Source organism: Rosa chinensis, chromosome 2 (genome assembly GCF_002994745.2).
Source record: "Rosa chinensis cultivar Old Blush chromosome 2, RchiOBHm-V2, whole genome shotgun sequence".
In the NCBI taxonomy this organism is placed as follows: domain Eukaryota; kingdom Viridiplantae; phylum Streptophyta; class Magnoliopsida; order Rosales; family Rosaceae; genus Rosa; species Rosa chinensis.
The window spans coordinates 51,692,003-51,707,364 of NC_037089.1; the positions used below are offsets into that span (position 1 = coordinate 51,692,003).

The following is a 15,362-nucleotide window of genomic DNA, read 5'->3' on the forward strand; positions in this document are numbered from 1 at the left end:
TTTTCTAATTTCATATGTATCAATGATATTTTGAATACCCCTGTACTTTCATTCATTTTTAAAAGTTCTGATTGAATACCCCTAGACTTTGGTCAAATTTATGAAGTCTTTTTAAAGTCCCAATTGAATACCCTGAGACTTTCATGACTGTTAAAAGTCTATTGAATACAATAAACTTTTTGGCACGTTTACTTACTTGGAATGGAAAATAATCATGAATCGGAGACAACTGGAATGGGAGAAGAAAGGAATCGGTATTGATTACAGAGGAGTTGATTCCTAAACTCATCTCCCCTTCGTAATCAAATTCCTGAGTATTCAGGAATTGATTCCTTATAAGGAGGTGAGACCTATTTTCATTCTGATTCCTTCATGTGTTAGTAAACACAGGAATACTTTTACCTAGAATCACTCCGATTCCTTTATGTGTTAGTAAACATAGGAATAGTTTTACCCCGTAATCATTCCCTCCCATTCTAAGTAAGTAAACGTGCCCTTTAAATTCTATAAATTTCTTTAAAAGTTCCACTAATTCCATATACAATACACCTTTATTAATAACATCAACATTTTGGGGTTGGGGGGTGGGAGGTATGTTCACTTAAGTCTATAAGATTTTCTTGTATTTTAGAAGTCCACAAGTATTCAACTGAGATTTTGAAAAGTTCTTTTAAATTCCATAGATTACTTTAAAATTTTCACTAATTCCATATACAATACTTATTTAAGAGCCTACAAGATTTTTTTTATATTTTAAAAGTCCACAGGTAACCAAGTGAGATTTTAAAAGTCCTTATAATCTTGTTATATTCAATTAAGATTTAAAATTAATATAGACTTCTAGCAGTTACTAAAAACCCTAGCCTCCGAGAGCGAGTCTACGTAAGAAAAGCAGAAAACCCTAGGTTTTTCTTTGTTTGGTGTTGAGATCATGGACGTTGTGGATAGATGGCAGTGAGGTTAGCAACCTCTCTGGGCTTGGCTGATAGGCAAAGGCCAGTGGATTTGTGGCCACCGTGAGGAAAGGGTTTGCGGAGGACTCAAACTTACTTGGTTGGCAAGCTTTTAACAGCAAGAGCTTTCAACAAGCACTCTTTCATGGGGATGTTTAGAAGGGCTTGGAGACTTAATGGAAGGTACATGGTGTACGAGCATGATGCAGGTTTCTTTTTACTCTGTCAGACCTGAATTAGATACTTCGGGGTGGTCCTTAGGGCTTTGATCGTGCGCCAGTGTTTTTGGAGCCATATGATGGTGTTGGGCAAATTGGGGCAGTCCCGCTGAATTTTTGGCTCTATAGGTGAAGATCAAAGGCTTCCCTCCGACTTTCCATTCTGATCGGTGTCTCCGTAGGTTGGGCTGCGCACTAGGGCGGTATATGCAAAAGGATACAATTGAGTTCGACGCGGGTCAAATATGGATACGAGTAGGAATTGACTTGATGCAATCGGTGGTGTTTGTCGTTGTTTCACGGTGGAGGACGAAATTGATGTTGATTTGGAATTCCATTTCGAAAATATGTATGGAAGGTGCAATGATTGTGGTAGGCTCACCCATGTGAGACTGCGTGTTCCAGCCTACCTCTGGACGAGGCTTTCAGGGAAACTGTTTCATTGGCTCAGAGAAGTTTGGATCGGGTTATGGCCAGGGTTGACAGTGCACCGGCTGCTGGCCCCTCCTTGGTGTTCGGAGCTCAGGTAAGTGGAGATGGGAATGGGGTTTGAACCGGTTTATGCCTGCCTCGATGCCAAAGGCTCGAGTTTGGAGGGCATTTCAACCTAGATCAGCAAGGGAGGGTACTTCTGGCAGGAAAGTGGTATCTGAGGTTGGTAGTCAAGAGGGGCAGGTGACTTTGCAGGTGAGTGAAGTAGAGGCTAGTGCAGATGGCCTGGGTCAATGAGCAAGGTCAGAACTATGAACCTTCATTTGGGGAGCTGGTATTGGCCACAAAATCTCAAGTGGCTGGTTTGAGGAGGAAATGAATTTAGGAAGATGGAGTTTCTCCAAATAAGCCAAGGCTAAGTCTAGTTATGGTAGAACCAACTTGGACAATGTCACAATGAGGTTAGTAGTTTTGGACTCTTCACAGGAGAGTACAAAGAGGTGTAGTCGTCCTTGAGGTGCCAAAAACAAAGTGAAAGCTGATTGCAAGGTGGTGAAAACTTCAACTATGAAGTGAAGCAAGGATTCGAAGAAGACAAAAAAATTGGTGAATGGGCACCCGAAGTTTACTCTGCCAATTGAGAATGGTACACCTAAAGCCTCCAAGGGTAAGGAGGTGATAGTGGCTTGATTTGTTTAGTTGCAATTAGAATAATATCTATGCTAGTGGAAGCTTTTCTAGAAGTCTCTGTAGAAGGATCTAGCTCTCTCGTACCACGATGGCGTGCTTGGCGAAGTAGAATTAGGTAGAATAGGTTGCCTACGAGGCAAATCTATTTTATTAGCATAGACTACTCGGAGCTTATATTGTCTATTGGGAGTAGTCTCTTTGATACTTTTCTTTGACCATGATCAAGAGTCATATTAATTTATGAACTCTTACTTTTTAAAAAAAATTAAGGTTTAAAATTATTAATTCAAATACAGCGGTATTTTAGTAATATACAAAATTTTAAGGATTTCAGTAAATGCTATATTGTTGACTTCATTTTACATTTTAGTAATTGTCGTTATAAGTTTGAACATAAAACAGAAACTGAAGGGCATATTCATCAAATTTACCAAAATTTAGAATAACCAATATGTGGGTTATTCATCATTAGGCGCACGTATGGTCCAGTTTGATTTTTGGGGAATTCTTGGTTAAAGGGTTGCTGAGTTCCAGGTACTTAGTTATGTAGTTTTGCCATTGCAGCGAATTATTCCAAACTTGTGTCGCTAAAAATGGTGGTCTAATTGCTATACTAATAATAAAATCAAGAAACCAATGCATAAATTTAATCAAGTAAAACCAATACAAGTTAGAAAAACCTTAAACAATATATGGTCAAGTGTATAATTTGGTTCTATCTCCTTAAGACAAAATTGCATCCTCATCGGTGCTTAAAGGTTTCAATGACAAACGTTTCATAGGATAAAACGACATTCTTCTTGTTGTAGCAACACTCTGCACTCCAAATCTCAATAACATCGAAGTCAGATTGTGTTTGAACTTTATCTTGAAAAAGACTCAATGAATTTTCAAGACACTAGGAAAAACTCATATGCAAAAAGATAAGAGGAAAGATGACTTCTCGTTTCATAGTTATGACAAATATTTTATAGATGTGAGATGACTTTTAGAAAATAAATGACTTTTCACCAAAAATACATTTTTTGAACAATCATGACTTCTCATTTTATAGTTATTTACACATATTCAATTTCATACATTTTCGCTACATTATTCATCTACAAATTATGAAAAATTAATAATTTAATATTGTTGTAGAGAAACTGAAATTGAGAGGAAATTGCTGTATATTCTCATTGATAATAGGGGCCTCTTTATATAGAGGATTACAATGTATAGAATCTCAATCATACAAGGAAAGTAATCATACATTGAATAGGAATCTAGATCCTTCTAATTTAACCCTATTACCACTAGGTCAAGTAACCTAGAGTTTGGGCCAAACACAAATTAGGGTTTACTTGAACACTCCCCCTTGTGTTGCCCAAACGCGGCTCTTCTCTCGTTGCCTTGTTAAAAACCTTGCCGAGTAACAAAAACCCAGTGGGACAAAAATAACCTCGGTTGAAGGGGAAAAAGAGCACAACACACCCTTCACGTTTCGAGGTGAACATGTAGACATCTCCCCCTGATGACTACGATCATGGGAGTTCAGATAATTTTCGCAAGCCAATTCTTGCCACATATTTCTCGAACGTGTATTTGGGCATGACTTAGTAAACAAGTCTGCCACATTATCCTTAGATCGAACCTAGTTCACTTTGGTATTTGAAGAGAGTCTGCTGTTGCTGATTATGCTTGGTGTTGTCGCTTTTGATGTAGCATTGCTTCATTTGTTCAAAATGAACAACATTATCCTAAATGCTCGTAGGCTCATCTTGTGGTAGACTTCAAACCACAATTGTTCGAACATGCGTGATTATGGATCCAATCCATAAACATTCACTAACCACTTCGTGAAGAGCAATAATTTCTGCATGGTTCGAAGATATAGCGACTACGGTCTATTCTGTAGACCTCCAAGATATCACGGTCTTTTACCATGGTGAACACTTAACCAGTTTGGGAGCGACCTTTGTGTGGGTCATACAGGTACCCAGCATCAGCAAAATCTTCCAAAACACTTATATCGTTTTGGGATGGGGATAGAGAACGCAGGCCAGCATTGGCGGCTTTTCTGGTGTGTGATGGGTCTGAATCCATCTTCTCTTTGTAGGGATAGAACAAGCCCATATCAATCGTACATCTCAAGTACTGAAAGATATCTTTTACACCAATTAAAATGGCATCGCGTTGGCGCAGAGCTATACCTTAGCTAACAAGTTCACTGCAAACGAGATGTCATGTCTTGTGCATTGAGCTAAGTACAATAATGCACCTATTGTACTCAAGTAAGGCACTTCTGCCTCTAGCACATCTTCGTCATCATCCTTCAGACGAAGAGGATCCTTTTCAAGATCAAGACTACAGACGATCATGGGGGTGCTTGAAGGTTTGACCTTGTGAAAATGCCTAAGCATCTATCGACATGACGCTCAAGTTCCAAACTGAGACATAATCGTGTTCTCCCATAATCCTTCATCTCAAAATCGGATTTCAAGTGTTCAGCGGTTTCCCTTAACTCTTTAAGGGCTTTTAATGAAGATCATGTCCAACATGAACCGCGATGGAATCCGAAACTTGTTATGGAAACGCGTGGGCATATCCCTTCCCAATCAAGTAGTCATTTTAGCAAGCGTTTCAACCTCTCTGTAAATGAGCTCCGTGGTCTAGAGCCACTTGACTTGGGTAAATGAAGTTCACCATGAACCTTTATGTATATTCCGTATCTAGATCCCCATAGAGAGACGTAGTGACCACATTTGTATGCTGCATGTTCAGTTATTCAGAAACTACCAAACTGACAGGGTAGTGGAGTGCAATGACATCCAATAAGAGAGAATATGTCTCATCGTAGTCGATTTCAGGGCGTTTTATGAGAAGCCTTGCTCCATAAGGCGAGATTACCATCTCTTTTTCTCACTACGCTTTCTAACGAAGACCCATTAGTCAACAAGTTTTATGTTAGGAGGTGTTGGCATCACTAGCTCGAAAACCTTCCTCTTCGTTAGAGAATCCATCTTAACCTGAATCGCATCTTTCCATTTTGGCCAAATCTCCCTACGTTGGCGTTCATTCATCAACGGAGCGTGGTTCGATATCATTTTACTCAAAAAACTCATGCGCAACGAAATGCGCAACTACATCATCAATTATGATGGAGTTTCTATCCCACGTCTCAAGTACACTAGTGTAATTTTTATAGAGCTCTATATTCTTAGGAATAGGTTCTGACGTTGAGGGGTCCCCCAACGATAACACTAACCCGGAAGATTCTCATGAGACGGATTTTGAGTCTTGATGATCAAAGGATTAGAATGTGCCAAAGTGTCATTCGAACCTACGGGCCTCCCACGCATCCTAGCTGGGGCCATGGCCTGTAACGCCAGAGTACCACTCTCTTTGGCGTTGGCGCCATGCCTACCTCCATGTAGGGTGGCGTTACGTCCTCTCGTAGGGACGTCCTTCCTTGCAGGATTGTTTGCAGCATATTTGTGTGATCTCGTCACTTTAATAGGGATCGAGATGAGACATAGTAGGGACAGGCCACGACAATTCCTGTCTTTCCTGCTGAACATCCGTGTTCCGTGTTCTTATCTCCCCCTAACGACTGGAAGACTGTCTCATCAAAGTGACAACTCGCAAATCTAGCGGTAATGAGATCGCCATGCAAAGGCATTAAGTGGCAGACGATTGTTGGAGTCTCAAATCCAACGTAGTTGCCTATTCCTCTGTAAGGACCCATCATAGAGCGTTGTGGCGGCGCAATTATTACATAAATGGCTCACTCAAATATGCGTAAGTATGATACTTGTACCCAGTCACAAGCTATAACGCAAAGGCACATTGAGTGGCGGTGGATCGTAGACGAATTAGCATAGCTGCATGCAATATTGCATCACCCCAAGCGTATATAAGGAGATTGGTGCGCATTACCAATGTCCGGATTATCATCGTAGTCGTTTCCTCAAGACCATTTGGGTGTGTACATGGGAATATGATGTCCAACATCAGTCCCATTGCAATATCCATTGAAAGTCTTTCGATGTAAACTCTCTAGCATAGTCAAATCCAATTGACTTAATAGGATGATCTGGGGAGTGAGCCCGTTGTCATATGATATGTGCTAGGAGTGTAGCATATGCAACATTTATGGTGGACAATGGCACAACACGTGACCAGCGTGTTTCCGTGTCAATCAACATCATGAAATATTTAAGCGTCCGCAACTTGGTTGAATCAAACCACAAAATCCCCATGGATTCTATGTAAGAACAGAATGAGTATGTTCATTTCCTTTTCATAGGACGGTCTTAGAACTAATTTCCCTAAGGAACGGGCTTTGTAAAAAGAGCGAGACGTTTTAGAAGCAACCAATGAGTATTTTGGTTAGGCCTGAGCGTCTGAAACGCTATTTGAAGAAAGTTGGTGATTGCAACATCACCTGGGGCGCCATCACCATGATGGATGCTATCCATGGCGTTATGGATAGGGAGTGCGCCAGCCCTAGGCTGGTGGTGGACGGAGGCGGTGCCCTAGGCAGCTGCGTCGGTCACACTTAGTCTAGAAATCAACTTTTGATGCATGCTTCGTTTCGCTAGAAGGAAATGAAGTCCATGTGAAGTCTTTAGTAGACGGATCATCATATTATGTCCAGGATGACCTATCCTGTCGTGACAAATCTAATATGTGTCTAAATCCAAGAGATCTTCTCTCATAACTTTATTGGATTTAATAGCTCGAATAGTGATATAAAATCACTAGAGAGACACATAAACTTCTCTAAGATGCACCGTTATTCGCAATCATTAGAGGTATTGCAAAGGAACTCATTTATGTTCTCTACATGGGTTTTCGCATGGAATCCGTCGGCTATTCATAGTGTGATTCGCCCTAGAAGCGTAGAGAGTTTCTGTGACAGTAATTAAGGTGTCATTTGGCAAGTGGAACTTGGGCTATTCCATGTCCTTGAATTAATACTGATGGCCCAGCCATCGTAGTCACAAAAGTCATATGCTCAGAATCAAAATGGAGTCATAAAGAACTCGAAGTTTTATTCATAAGCCAACGGAGTTACATCATTGTCTCTTTGACTAAGCAAAATCTAATCCAAAATGATAGCTAATGCAAAACAATGGTAGTTGTCTAACTTCTTTCGGTAATTCCAAAATAAATGTGACCAGGTGAGTAGAGAGATGTCGGTGGAGCAAGGCTCGCTTAAGTACCACTAATCTCATAACCGTCCTAGTCATCACACTTATTTTGAGTGAGCCTACTTTGAAGAAAAGCTAAACCATTGGCATTTACTACAAAAATATATGGCAATTGCCTATTACATCTCTTGGAAAATAAAGACTTAAACAGAATTGGCGATCTATTGATCCCAGCCTGATTTGTAGTCTTCAACCCTTCACTCTAGATCATCTTCTTGATTTTCTTGTTCCATATAGTGAGCTTCCCTTGCTTCACAATATGGTTTGTAGGCGGTGACAATTTCTTCATGAGCTCTACAAATGTGTGCCCAATGATCAGACACTCCACATCGAGAACATACATCTCTTTGCTCAAACTCCATTGATTGAGGCGCTTTGAAAGCGTCATTTAGATGGCTCTTAGTGTTGGTGGTGCCACCAACATGGCCAGAGGCGTTGCCTCCCTCTCTCTTTCCACGTTTACCTCTTCAGTTCCGTGTTCGCCTATTTTGGCTTTTACCTTCCCAAGTAGAGCGATTATATGGACCAGAACATCCAAATGTATTCCTAAGATTAGGGTTTCGCTCTTGGCGCCCTCTCTTTGAGGCGCGACTATAATTGGATATCGAAATATGCTCTGTTCCCACGGATCTCGAATTAAAGTTCTTCACGAGGATGTTGTCATGCTTTTCAGCGACATTCATAGCTCTAATGAGCTCATGAAACCTTGTGATTTGTCTTGCAGTAACATCGATTCGATAGTTCTTAGCAACCATCAATGTAGGGACGGGGAAAGTAGAGAAAGTCTTCTCAATCAACATCGCATTTGTGATCTCTTTACCACAGAATTCCATTAAGGATTTAATGCAAAGTGCTTCCGAGTTGTAGTCAAGAACTGACTTGAAATCACAGAAGCGGAGGCTATGCCATCTCACTTCTAGGTCAGAAAGCAAGGAGTCACGGATGTTGCCATATCTATCTTCGAGTGAGACACTGAGACCCACAGCCTTCTGGGGTCTTCTTCATTCATACACTCGTACTGGAGCGAATCATCCATATGACGATTCATTAGGATGATAGCTTTTGCCTTATTTGCCTCTAAGGCTGCTCTATTTGCTTCCAAAGCTTGAGCTTGCTCAACAGTTAGCACGTCCTGGCTAGGCTTGAGAATCGTATCCAAGATTCAATCGGCCTTGAGATACTGGTGGATATCACAAACCCACCTGTGATATTCAGAGCCAGTTGTTCCCAACTGAGCAAAGTCCAATTTGTTCAGGTTACTCATCCTGAAAGAGAACAAGAAATTAGGGTTAGTTTCAAAGCGAAAAATGCTACCACGAAAACAAATAAAATTTCTGAGTGTAGTCGCTTCCAAGAAATTAGGAATTTCAGAGCGTAGTCACTTCCAAGAAATTCGATTCCAAGAGGGGTTGGATTAGATCGAAACGATGATGTTTGCGGTCGATCGTTTTATCTCAACAAACTCTAAGTTTGGAGAACTCTACAAGCTCCAAGCTTGGAGTGAGCACGAACCCCCACAGTTCGGCTTAATTTGGTCTCCCCTATGATAAAGAAAGGGGGGTAGAAGAAGGGAGGTTGCAAGTCCCCGAGAAAAAGAAGCGAAAAAGAATAAAAAACTTCAAAAACGGGAACTTTTAGTAAACCATAACTCTTAGGATTGCAGAGCGTATTCGATCCTCGTTGTAGGATTGCAGACGAGCTTCAGTCCTAGGCGAATCAAACTTGTTGAAATTCGGAGCAAATTCACTTCTGAACAGCTCTCACTCCGATTGGTGTACAGGTCTCAAAACTACTCCAATAGGGCTTAAATTTGGAGATTAGATATAAGAGACAGACGTGAACAACTTTGATGAAGGAAGAATTTTGATCTGAAGTTCTGAACTAGGCGTTTCGGGGCTTGCAAACTGACTGATATGCACAGGAACGAGCTTGCTGAACATCTCCCACCTCGAATGGTATACATGTCTCAAAACGACTCCAATAGGTCTGAAATTTGGAGGTCAGATAGAAGAGACAGAGATGAACAACTTTGATGAACAAAGTATTTTGATCAAAGGTTCCGAACAAGACGTTTCGAGCGTGAAAGCAGACTGATCTGCACAGAAACTAGCGTGCTGCTGTGTTGCAGCGGGCAACAGGCGTGCGGCAATGCTGCAGGGGCAGTAGGCCGCAGACGGGTGCGCAAGGGCTGCAGGGGCAGCATAGGGCATGGCTAACAAGGGCTAGGAGCTTGCGGCAGTTTTGGTGAGAAGAGTTTTTGGGTTTTTTGTTTTTAGGGCTAGGGTTAGGGCTCGTGCTGATAACGTGTTGTAGAGAAACTGAAATTGAGAGGAAATTGCTGTATATTCTCATTGATAAGGGGCCTCTTTATATAGAGGATTACAATGTATTGAATCTCAATCATACAAGGAAAGTAATCGTACATTGAATAGAAATCTAGATCCTTATAATTTAACCATATTACCACTAGGTCAAGCAATCTCGAGTTTGGGCCAAACACAAATTAGGGTTTACTTGAACAAATATTAAATTTTCCAAGTGCTTCCTAGAAAACCCAAAGGTGATTTACCTGCAAACCCAAATTTCCGTCCTCTTTTTTTTGAAAATTTCCCGAGGAAAAATATTATGAGATGAGCAGATGATCAAATAGTTTTCTGCCCACTCATAATCTGAAAAATATAATTGAATTTGTGATGGGAGAAAAATGAGACGTTGCTTGAAAGATTGATTACATTTGTCAGGCAGTCAGGCTTCCTAATTTCTTATCACAGTATATTGCCAACGTATCTTCTCACGTGGACTCGACAGTCTCAAACAAACTGGAATTTGTATTTCCTGTGTAAACTCAATCAGGGGTTCCAACGGATGATTGAAGAAAACAGCTTTTGACAACTTGTTATTGATTAGACAAAATTTTCCCTTAACAACGGCTTGTTGTGGTAAATTTTACTATAGTGATCAAAGTGGAAAAATGTGCTAAATGTCAGTAACTAAAATGATATTCTCAAAAATATAGATATCGAAGTGTTAAATAAATCATAATTGAGTGAGCAATGTAATATTCTACCTACTAATAAAATGTAGAGTATATCACTTTATATAAGAGTGAAGTCATCCCTCCTGAACATACGCTCAAAACCTATTTTGCTTTTGTAAATCCTATTTGCGTCTGACACAATGAAAAGACAGGTTTGATTGAAAAAGCCCTAGTAGTGGTATCATTGCAAAAGCTTAGATGTTCATAACAAGGGAGAGAGTGCACTCACCCTTAGGAGGGTAGAGGAAACCTTAGCAGAGCGGCTCTATGCGAGTTTTTTTGTTACCTAATCAGGTAATTAGATAAAGAAAAACTAAATAGTTCATTTTCACCAATTTCATACCAGATACTCACCAATAGCTAGTAGAAAGCCTCAGATGCTAAATTGCTAATCACATTGCCACAGAAAGTCAACTGCTGGTGACATCTAGAAAGATAATCAGTTGATTCTCATTTAGTTTCTTTGTAGTTTGGGCACAGAAAGAGTTGGATTTTCATGCTAACAATAGTCGGATATTAGCAAATATTTTGCTATTATTCACAAGGATCTTATCAAATAAGTATTAATATTAAGGATAACAGGGAAGAGAGGAGAGTACTACATCAAAGCGAAAGATCGGCCAAATCAAAAGTTCTTGAAACAGCTTTGCACCATGACTCCAACTTCTTCTTCCTCAACTCTTCACCTATTTTTGGATGGAAGGTGGTGGAAGTCCTCGTCTTGTCTTCAGAAGCAAAGATCTGTTCTTCAGTCCATACACCAACAGCTAATCCAGCAGCATAAGCAGCTCCGAGAGCTGTTGTCTCAGTATCAGCTGGCCTTACAACTGGGCTGCCCATCATGTCCGCCTAAACGCCAACAACATGAAGAATAAGATCAAATCATTATCAATATGAAGACGAGCTTTAGGATAAGCATGAAAGAATAACATATTACAGAAAGAGGGGTTTTTACAACACAGACCAGCTTATTGCATATCCTAGAATAATTTAATTTCTTCTTTCAAATCTCTTGATAATGGAATAGGTAAACAAAAACTCAAACGATAGATTAAGCGATGATTTACTTTGTAAATATGGAATGCCTACCAACCTTCTGTTTAACTATTTAGGGTTCGGTAAAGATAAGCGAACTGCTTTGTTCTAAGAATTAACAATATTACTATATAAGGGACTCTTGTACCAAGTACATGAAACAGAAGGTAACTGATTTCTCAGACCATTTCTAATAGGAAGAAAACGGAAATTTCTCTACAAAACTTGCACTACTAGCATGTCTGCAGCACAGGTAGTAATAACATCTTTAATTCTCTGACCTAAGAAAAGCAGGTTGGCTTGTTGTTAAACAAAGGATTCAAAAAATTATCAAAAAGAAAAAGGATGGATCCCATAGAATTGATTCTGTACCTGGTATCAATATACCATAAAACAAGAACATGACAAGAATGGAGATCTACTTTATTTGATCATCTACAATTCCATTCCTTAGTTTTAGTTTCTTGTGGTGACAATGAGCTAGAAGATGTACCAACAACAGATGGCTAAAATCACGGAATGGTTTTAAAATATAAACATGATTATCCAACAACTAAAGAGAACTCCGATAAGGCGTATACTATGAGCATGAGAGAAAAAAATGCAATGTTAAATTGGCAAATTTGACAGTACAAACAAAGTCCAAACCTGGATCTGCATTAGAAGGTTATTAACAGTAGCGCCACCATCCACTCTGAGCAAGAACTCTCCCTTCTCATTCTTAACCTCTCCCTTCTCTCCAGCATCTTTGTGCATTGAATCTAGCACATCTTTCACCTGGAAACACATACTCTCGAGCACCGCTCGAGCAAGGTGAGCCTTGTTTGTAAACCTTGTCATACCAATACAAACTCCACGAGCATCATCACGCCACCAGGGAGCAAATAATCCGTTAAAGGCAGGCACAAAATAAATTCCACCAGTAGATTCAACCTGTGATGCCAATGCCTCAATCTCACTTGCACTCTTAATAATCCCAAGACCGTCCCTAAGCCACTGAACTGCAGCTCCAGCAATAGCAATGGATCCTTCTAGAGCATAATTTACAGGAGCTTTAGGTCCAAGTTTGAATGACAAAGTGCTTAGAAGCCCGTGCTTCGACAGAGTTATCTCTTCACCAGTGTTCAGAAGAATAAAAGCACCAGTTCCATAAGTGCTCTTGGCCTCACCTTTCCTGCAAGCCTGACCTAACATGGCTGCATGTTGATCACCTAAACATCCAGAAATTGGGATCCCAGTAATTGGCCATCCAATGGCAATATTTCCAATGACCTCAGAGTTGCTGACAATTTTGGGGAGAATTGTAGCGGAAATTCCCAAGGTATCCAAGGTGGGTTGATCCCACTCAAGAGTCTTAAGATTCATGAGCATAGTGCGTGACGCGTTGGAGACATCCGTGACATGTACCCCTCCCTTGAGACCACCGGTTAAGTTCCAGATTAACCAAGTGTCTATAGTTCCAAACAGAGCATCCCCTGATTTAATAGCCTCCTTAACAGTATCGACATTCTCCATCAACCATAGCAGCTTCATAGCACTGAAATAGGTGCTTATGGGCAAACCACATATCTCTGAAAAATGAGTTCTGCCCCCAGATAATTCTTTCTCCAATTTTCTGGCAGCAAAACAACCACAAACACACAATCACAATTCTCCATTGGAAATCGCACACATCACAAATAACAACAGGAAAATTGTATTTACTTGATCCAAACATGGTCACAACTGTGCACTAAGAAAATTAAACCCAACTTGCCATAAACAAATCCATCCAATGGTAATGGTTCAAAACTGAAACCAATAGAAAACCCAACTAACATTCAACTAATTAAACTAAGAAAAGGGTATTGAATTCTATCACTATCCATTAAAATCCACGATTCAATTCACAATCAATAAAATAAATGGTTTCAGATCTTAATATTAAACATGAAAAGGAGTACCTGCAAACAGAACTGGTACGGGCATCCATCCAAACAATAGCATTGTAAAGAGGGCAGCCAGTGGATTTACTCCAAACGAGAGTGGTCTCTCTCTGATTGGTCAACCCAATCGCCTTCAATCCACTGTCGACGTTGTGCCCATCGGCGGTGGCCTTGTCCAGAGCCTTAGCCATGCAAACTCTCACGCTCTCCAATATCTCCATTGGATCATGCTCCACCCATCTACCTCATCATTACACACAAACAAACAAAAATCCATGAATCACAGAGAGACAGAATTCCAACAAAAAAGGAGAAAAGAGAAGAAAAGTGGTTTACCCTGCTTCTGGGTAGACCTGAGTGAACTCGACCTGGTGAGACCCAACTGGGCGGGCCAAATGATCATAGATAATGAATCTGGTGCTGGTGGTTCCTTGGTCAATTGACCCAATATACACTTCCTCCTCTGCTTGCTTAGACATCTTCTCTTCTTCTCCCTGAGATCAAAGCTCAAAACTTTGTTTGGGTTTCTAAAGCTCAGAACTTTGTTTGGGTTTCTAAAGCTCAAAACTTTGGTATTTAAAGAAAAGACACAAGAGACTATGATGTAGTTTTCTTGGGACTATCCAAAATGTCAGCAAATTCCAAAATAATTGGATAAGAGGGACAACGAAGAAAATTATCCTATTCCAAGATTATTTACCATAAAAAGACGCATATATATATGTTAAAGAACCAAACAAATCCCCTATTAAAGAAACAGATCCCAAATTTATTGGATTGATTTGTTTCGTTTTGGGGTTTTAATGGAGAGGAGAGTAGTTTTTGGGCGGAGGATACAACAAGCAATTGGTTCGATCGTTCGAGGTTAGCTGAACAGCCTGAACTACCTTCAACCCTCATGTACTGCCACGTGGCATCTGTTACGTTGTTTACAAATCGCTTTGTGAGTTGACTTGATGCTCCTCGTGCTTTCACGGAGGCCGGAGATGTGACGTTCCCAATCACCCCAAAATCCAAGCTGATCTCTTTTTTATGTTATGATAAAGGTAATCCTCCTCCGTTATTGGATATAAAGTCATAATCTTTTTACTCATGACAATGATAATTTTTTGTTTGTGATAGAAAAACGACTTTTTGGTTTTTGTTTTTTATTACAACAACTTTTTGTTTGTTATCAATAAAAGTAAAAGGGATATATGATAAAAAAATAATAATAATAAAAAAAAGACTCCATATTAGGTTATCTCTAGTAAGAGACTTAAATTGAGATCTCTAGTCATTTTTGCTAAATTATGGGCTACAACAACAACAAAAGATCCGAAGAGCTATAGGTCTAAAGGAGGGTGGTTTGGGTTTCTTTGGCAAGGTGAGCTCGAAAGGTTTTCATTATGGTGGGCGTCTGCCGGCGAGCCTCCTGGGGAGAAGGAAGAGGAGTATGGCGGTTGTTTTTTCATTTTGTTTAAAGTTGTGTTTTTAGTTAGTGCTTTGGTTAGGTTTTCTTGGTCATTAGCATGTCTCTACTCTTTTGAGCTAGGGTTGGGTCAAATGGAGGTGCCATGGATGTGGTGTCATTTCTGGGGACGAAGTGGTTTATTGTTGGTGTTATCTTATGGTCGATGTGCTGACGAGCGATCCTTGCACGTGGTCTGGTATCTTTGCGACACGGTGTGGAAGAGGACGTTGGTTGTTTTAGCGGTTGTCTATGAGGTGGTATCGATATTCTCGGAATTCTCGGTAGCCCGAGTTGTTGGGCGGTATAGGTGGTTAGGGGTTGGGCCATTTCGGCTCATGGAAGTCATTTATGGTGACGGACCCGTAACTGGTTTAGGTTTTAGGGAGGAGAGTGGAGAATTCTTGTCCACCACCGGTCATTCCCG

The 15,362-nt window shown here is 40.3% G+C and overlaps 1 protein-coding gene across 1 annotated transcript; it reads right to left on the reverse strand.

Annotated features, from left to right (window-relative positions):
- Positions 1-10,946: 10,946 nt before the first annotated feature.
- On the reverse strand, positions 10,947-14,323 carry LOC112187355 (glycerol kinase). Its single transcript, XM_024326115.2, has 4 exons — positions 13,822-14,323; positions 13,504-13,725; positions 12,209-13,175; positions 10,947-11,374 (listed from the first exon to the last, which is right to left on the reverse strand). Exons 1-4 carry the CDS (start codon positions 13,962-13,964, stop codon positions 11,129-11,131), a joined length of 1,578 nt encoding a protein of 525 aa, XP_024181883.1. The 5' UTR covers positions 13,965-14,323; the 3' UTR covers positions 10,947-11,128.
- Between the last annotated feature and the right edge of the window lie 1,039 nt (positions 14,324-15,362).

Bases quoted from the DNA above. Each gene is read 5' to 3' on its own strand.
- LOC112187355 (XM_024326115.2), bottom strand. From the start codon at position 13,964: ATGTCTAAGCAAGCAGAGGAGGAAGTGTATATTGGGTCAATTGACCAA. The intron at 13,726-13,821 runs GTAAACCACTTT...ATGATGAGGTAG, and splicing joins CAGGTCTACCCAGAAGCAGG to ATGGGTGGAGCATGATCCAA. The intron at 13,176-13,503 runs GTACTCCTTTTC...TTTTGCTGCCAG, and splicing joins CGTACCAGTTCTGTTTGCAG to AAAATTGGAGAAAGAATTAT.